General features: G+C 32.1%; 2 protein-coding genes across 2 annotated transcripts; both read right to left on the reverse strand.

Annotated features, from left to right (window-relative positions):
• Positions 1-270: 270 nt before the first annotated feature.
• LOC119615359 (protein insensitive-like) lies at positions 271-1770 on the reverse strand. The gene has a single exon (XM_037971420.1). It carries the CDS (start codon positions 1738-1740, stop codon positions 433-435), a length of 1308 nt encoding a protein of 435 aa, XP_037827348.1. The 5' UTR covers positions 1741-1770; the 3' UTR covers positions 271-432.
• Positions 1771-5671: 3901 nt separating this feature from the next.
• Positions 5672-6766, reverse strand: LOC119615358 (protein insensitive-like). Its single transcript, XM_037971418.1, has one exon. It carries the CDS (start codon positions 6631-6633, stop codon positions 5674-5676), a length of 960 nt encoding a protein of 319 aa, XP_037827346.1. The 5' UTR covers positions 6634-6766; the 3' UTR covers positions 5672-5673.
• Between the last annotated feature and the right edge of the window lie 9 nt (positions 6767-6775).

Consider the following 6775-nt stretch of genomic DNA (forward strand, 5'->3'; position numbering starts at 1 on the left):
GAAGTGATAACTTTGAAACTTGAATATATAGAAATATAGGTCGATCTTAGGGCCTGACTGTATACAGGTAAATAACAACATTTTCTAATAAGATTAAGGAATAGGGTTTTTGACATTTCGCTGATATATACTGACTCAAATTAGAGAGTCAGAAATTTGTATACTTTTAATATCACGACTGCGAAAGGTTCTTTCTATAGTTTCGCCTTGATTCCTAATTCTAAATTAATTTGTAGAACAGTTCTTTAGAAATAAAAAAGTTTTTTTTAATTTTAATCTAGAACATTTTATTTGTATAAAAAGTTATGTTCTATTACAAAACAACGAAATTTCCATTTTTTGGGCATAAAATTCTTAGGTACATACAATATCAAATAACATTTAAGTCTTATGCATTCTTTGTCTAACAAAGAATAGTAACTGGTGATTACATTAACCCATCATATTTTCTTTATTGATATCTCTCATTGGCGTACGTTTGTTAATTTGTAATTTCATCATTTTATTTTCATCGGCACATTTTGTGGTGATGGCATTACGAACTTCTTTTTCCGAAGCACTACATTTGCGAGTTACTGCAAATATGATATCGGCTAAGACTAGATGATCCAACTGTTGTTTTAAGGGTTTGCCATGATCTTTGAAGGCCGGCGAAGGTTTGCCCGTCATTGAATGTGTAGCCAAAACGTTGCGATCAAATATGGCCATTAAAAGTTTTCTTGTTGCAATCGAGGCCGATGACCAATTCATGTTTTCATAGAGTTTTGCCGGTATACGGGTGTTATTGGGTCCAATGGACACCATTATATTGTCCGTATCAATCGTAATGAGACTTCCATCACCACCTGAAGTGTTCGATGACATATTGTTTTGGTTTTTGGGTGTGGAAGTAACGTTTTGCATTGGAGTATTTGGTAAATTTTTAATAATTTGTATTTTAGGCGTCTTAGGTAAACGATTACCGCTACTGTGGCGTTTTTGTACGGGTAGTTTAGGTGGCATATAGTTGTAAGTCCTTAATTTCGTTGTTGTGCTAAGTGACTCTGCCGCCAGTTTACGCCTTTTTATCAAATTATGTTCACTAGGAGCTGTGTCCAAAGTGGGTGTATCCATTTGATGCTGCATGGATATGATATTACTTCCATTATTACATTCTGATTTAATCTCTATGCTATCTTCCGGAGCCAAACAAATTTCTAAACGTCCTGAATCAGCTGAACTATTTAAATTTAAAGCTCCGTCATCCTCGGCCAATTGTATTTCTATAGGTTTATTTTTATTATTTCCTGTTCCTTCAGCAATTATTGTATATTTAACACTATCGGTAGGAGAACAGCTCATTTGTTGTATGGAATTTATGGAATTAACAATTTTGGGACTCAAGTTTGATGCTGCCCTATTTGCAGTGCTGCTGTTCGAATTATTGCTACTAAGATTACTATTATATAGTTGAGTTGTTGATGACTGTTGATGTGACAATAACGCCGTTGTTCTGGCAGAGGTGGCATGTATTTGTGTCAGCAGTTCTCTGTGAGCCTTTAGATTTTCCTCAAGTATTCTTACTTTCTCTTCTAATTCTCTTTCTTTTTGGGTTTGTTTTTCTCGGTTTTTAATTTCATTTAAATACGAGAAATCATCGCTGGTAGTTTGTGACCAAGCAGCAACCATTAAAGGATGATGGCTATGAACACCTGGTTCTGGTATACCTTGAAAGTTTTGCGTTCCCATAATTGCTGACATTGGATGTAATTTTATCTGTAAATAATTGAAATAATTTTAATATTTTAGAGAAACCCTACTTTTTAAAGGTTATTTCCCTATAAGAACAGTGACAGTCATTTGACCGGTCAATTGTCTGTCACTACTGAGAATATACCCATCATTGCGTAGAACAAAGCTCCCATCACTTTCTTAAGGGCAATATGTAAAAAGTGATGGAAACATTTGTGTACATGTGATGTTGCATCACCCTCGCACTTATGAATTCTATCGACTTTAAAACATATATTTGAGCTGCTCACTCTTTTGTTGTTTACTAATCATGGATGATATAAATATTAGTCATGATTGACTAATCATGCTTGATGGATATATCCATCACAGTTAACAAATAAAAAAATGATGCATTAATCGGTCATTGTTGACTAATCACACTTGATGAATATATCCGTCAAATCTGACGGCTATACCAATTTATAATAAAACACAATTTATTGATATTTTAATATATATATATATTGTTAATTTTATTAATATAGTAATCATATACATAAATTACCAGTCTTTTCACCATTTTACATATCTCGCAGAATCTTAAGTCCTCTGATGCTCCTATTAATTTGTGGAAATAAGTTGTCTGTAAAGAAATACATAAGTATTCATAAATATCGAAATACAAAAATCATAAGTACATATTTATGTTACCATTGATTGATTAAACTCCGAATTGTTTATCTTCTGATCCACTTCCTGAACTTTTTTCAAATTTAGTTTATAATAATTATCTTTATTTTTAATAATTTAAAGACTTTGTAATTTTTTTATTTTTTCGCTTCTTGATCTTTGGCTTTCGCAGAAACAATTAATATGTAACGACGAAAAATACAACTCTGTAACACAGTGACAGTCATTTGATCGGTCATTTGGCTGTCATTGTTGATCAAAATATAAATTTAAATACATTTTAATCAAAATGTAGTTGTTTCATTCTTTCATATGCAAATTCAACCCTATACCACACATTGGGTCCAGTAACGGTCATTTTACCGGTCATTTGACTGTCATTGTTGATGGAATCATCCATTAAATTTTTTTTCGACAATTCTATAAAAAAAAATGTTGCGTGTGTGTTAGTAAAATCATTTTGTATGTGTTAGTTTCGGTCATTCATTTCTTATAGGGTTAACACTAATTTTGTTAAGAAACTAACCATTTTGACTTCCATTTTAAATCTTTTAGAATATAACTGATATAAGTTTTTCGGTAAAAATCTAATTAAAATTCACACTCTAATATTAAATTTTTTAAAAATTGCGCTTTCATAAACAACTTTATACCTTGTAGTTCTAGTGACTACTGCATACAAATTCCTTTAGCCTTATTCCTATAAATATTTGCCATTTAATATTCTTTACTACCTATTTTATGTACCTAATAACATTTATGAAACTAAAACGCGCCGTTTAAGGGTAGACGATGAAGGATCCTTAGTAATTCTTATTGCTATACAATAATTTCATGGATACTTCTATAAATTCCTATTTATTCCAGTTAGTTTTGTTGTATTTTTTAGTTTTACTTTACTTATCTGTAATGAGCAAAATGAATTCCATTCCATATTAAAAGTATACATACATAAGGGTGCATTTTAGTTAATACTATTGTTGTAGTTGTTGTTTTTGAAATAACGAACATTTCCATTTTCCTCTTTATCGAAGCCAGTTGGTTTGTGAGTTGGACTTATAACAATACAAAAAATTAGATTGTTGTGGTTTCAGTTTGTTTACAGTATTCTGTAATAGTGATGCCAGACTGAAATCCAAAAATGTAGTATAATGAGATATGAATTAATGACAAATTGGATTATTTTACAATGTTAAAATTTTATTTGAAAAAGAACACGCTTGTCATCGTCGCCTTAACCACTCTATATGTAATTTAGGATACTGTTGCATCTGTAGCCATTAATAGCTTGAGAGTCCGCCATTTAATGAAACCTTTTCCGGACGTTTGCAATTAACAATCTGTCGATGGCCGCTGACATAACATCTTGGATGTCGCTGCGAAAGTATCGGAAGTTCATTCGGATGTGCATGGGAGAGGGATCCTGCATCTAAATCTGTCTGGCCAACAACATATTATGTTGTCTAATCTTAAATTTATTACTGGTAGAGTGCCATTGAAAACCCAATTTTAATATAAGCCATTGAAGTTTTGTAGCTTGCGAATTCTTGCACAAGACGAACCTTTCGCAGTCGGCTAAAAATCTACTGGGTCCACATATTAAAAATTTAACGAATTTAATGAAATATTTTATGGGATTTTCGTGCGAAACTTAATTCATAGTAAAATTTGCCAAAGCTTTCCTGTGATGTGCCTTTCCGATATTCTCTTATTATACCCTTCACCTTCGTGAGAAGGGTATTTCGTCACCTGAAACGCAAACGGCCCTAACTAACCAAAAGTTCAAATTCGATTTTATTGTTAATTATAATGTATTGCATCAAAACAAATGTCCACACAAAAAAATGGACTCCTCTGGCCAAAATTAGCGATTTTATTGACAAAAAACAAAAGGCCCTATCTACAAAAACATTTCAAAATAAAAGGTAAAAAGTCCAATTTATCCATTTTTATATACGCTATTGTCAACTATCATAACGACCGATAGGTTTCACTATTAAACAACTTGTTTATTTATTACAAATAAATCGCGTCGATGGAAACAAACTTTCCAATTTCAATAGTTTTTCAATAGGGCCGTTTGCGTTTTAGGTGACGATTTATAAGTTTCTCATTCCATTTGTAATTATCCGACCACATAAAGTATTCATATACATATATAATCTGGATCCTTATTAGGGTTCTATAGTTGAATCGAAAAGTCGACTTTTTTCATTTAGTTAAAAGTCGACTTTTTGCATTTTATGAAAAGTCGATTTTTCGACTTTTTTCATTTAATTAAAAGTCGACTTTTAGACTTTTCGACTATAAGTATTTTATAAATAGTCGACTTTTTGACTTTTTCCGATTTTTCGACTTCTTTCGAATTTTTTCAACTATTTTTTGACTTTTTTCGAGTTTTTCCGACTACTTTAGAGTTTTTGACTTTTTTTTCTACTTTTTTTTAAATTTCCGACTATTTTTGACTTTTTTCTATAATTTTCGAGTTTTCGACTTTTTCCGACTTTTTTCGACTTTTCGACTTTTTTCGACTTTCAGACTTTTCGACTTTTATTAAGAAAGTCGACTTTTCGACTTTTTTCACAGACGATAGTCGAGTTATCGACTTTTTTGGAACAAAATAGTCGACTTCGACTTTTTTCGACAAAAAGTCGATTGTTCGATTATTCGAAAGTCGATTTATAGAACCCTGATCCTTATAGATAACGGATTCGATTGAATCCGCCTGTCTATCAGTAATCAATTTTCTGAAGACCCCAGATATCTTCGGGATTCAAATCTTCAATAACTCTGTCTTCAAGAGGTACTTTTTGAATGTTCTATAATATTGAACCTAGAAATATAAAATTAAACATTCAGATTGATCCTAAAAACATAAAATCAGACATATATAATCCTGATGGAATGAAAATCTATAACACGTAGCATATTGATTTAACGAAAATATCAAAAAGTTATTTTCTAAATTATTAAACCTAGAAACAACATATGGGATCCTGATGGAATGAAAATCTAAAAACTGTAATTATTAGCTTTATATAAAGTAAAAAGTTGCATATTTATATATTTACATAATAAACAAATTTATAAATATTTATATTTAATAATAATTTTCTAACTCTAAATTAAAAACTAACAAAAAATTTACAAAATGTACATTGTTGTTACAAAAGAAAATTTCATTTTGTTTTTGGTATACAAATTCTTGGGTTCTTGAAACTCTTAATATTTAATGTATTATTTAAATGCAACTAGTTAAAGATTATTAGATCAACGAAACATATTTTCTTTATTAATTTCCCTCATTGGTGTTCGTTTATTCATTTGTAGTTTCATCATTTTATTTTCATCGGCACATTTTGTGGTGATGGCATTGCGTACTTCCTTGTCGGAAGCCTTACATTTGCGTGTTACCGCAAATATTATGTCGGCTATGATTAGAGGATCCAACATTTGTTTGACGGGTTTACCATGATCTTTAAAGGCCGGCGAAGGTTTGCCTGTCATTGAATGTGTCGCCAAGACACTGCGATCAAATATGGCCATTAAGAGTTTTCTTGTTGCTATCGAGGCCGAAGACCAATTCATGTTTTCGTAAAGTTTTGCTGGTATACGGGTGTTATTTGGTCCTATGGAAACCATTACATTGTCCGTATCAATGCCAATGATGCTTGTGTCGCCATTTGCACTATTAAATGATGAATTGCTGTTGTTTATGGGTGAGGGAATGGTATTTTGCAGTGGAGTGGTTTGTATATTATTAATTTGTACTTTAGGCGTCTTAAGTAAACTATTACCGCTACTGCGACGTTTTTGTACTGGTAGTTTAGGTGGCACATAGTTATAAGTCGTCACTGTTTGATCATTGTTGACATGTTTCGTTGCTGTGCTGAGCGATTCAAGTTGCTCTGCCGCCATTTTTCGCCTTTTTATGAAATGATGTTCACTAGCAGTTGTGTCCAATGTGGGTAAAGCAGACACCTGCTGCGGCTGCATGGGTATTATATTATTTCCATTATTATATTCTGTCTTAATCTCTATGTTATCTTCCGGAGCCAAACATATTTCTAAACGTCCTGAATCAGCTGAACTATTTAAATTTAAAGCTCCATCATCTTCGGCCAATTGAATTTCTATGGGTTCACCACTATCATTTCCAGTACCTTCAGCTATTATCGTATATTTAACACTCTCGGCCGGGGAACAGTTAATTTGTTGTATAGGATTCATAGCATTAACAATTTTGGGACTTAATTGCGGTGTCCTATTTACACTGCTAATATTAGTGTTGTTTGGAGTATTAAAACTAACATTGCTATTGTACTGTTGCGTCGTTGAGGGCTGTTGTGACAATAATGCTGTTGTCCTGGCA

This window comes from Lucilia sericata, unplaced genomic scaffold (assembly GCF_015586225.1).
Source record: "Lucilia sericata isolate MDLA Ls3-8-SP2 unplaced genomic scaffold, ASM1558622v1 Contig005046F_arrow, whole genome shotgun sequence".
In the NCBI taxonomy this organism is placed as follows: domain Eukaryota; kingdom Metazoa; phylum Arthropoda; class Insecta; order Diptera; family Calliphoridae; genus Lucilia; species Lucilia sericata.

What these genes read in the sequence shown, in the direction of transcription:
- LOC119615359 (XM_037971420.1), bottom strand. Translation starts at nt 1,740, where the DNA reads ATGTCAGCAATTATGGGAACGCAAAACTTTCAAGGTATACCAGAACCA.
- LOC119615358 (XM_037971418.1), bottom strand. Translation starts at nt 6,633, where the DNA reads ATGAATCCTATACAACAAATTAACTGTTCCCCGGCCGAGAGTGTTAAA.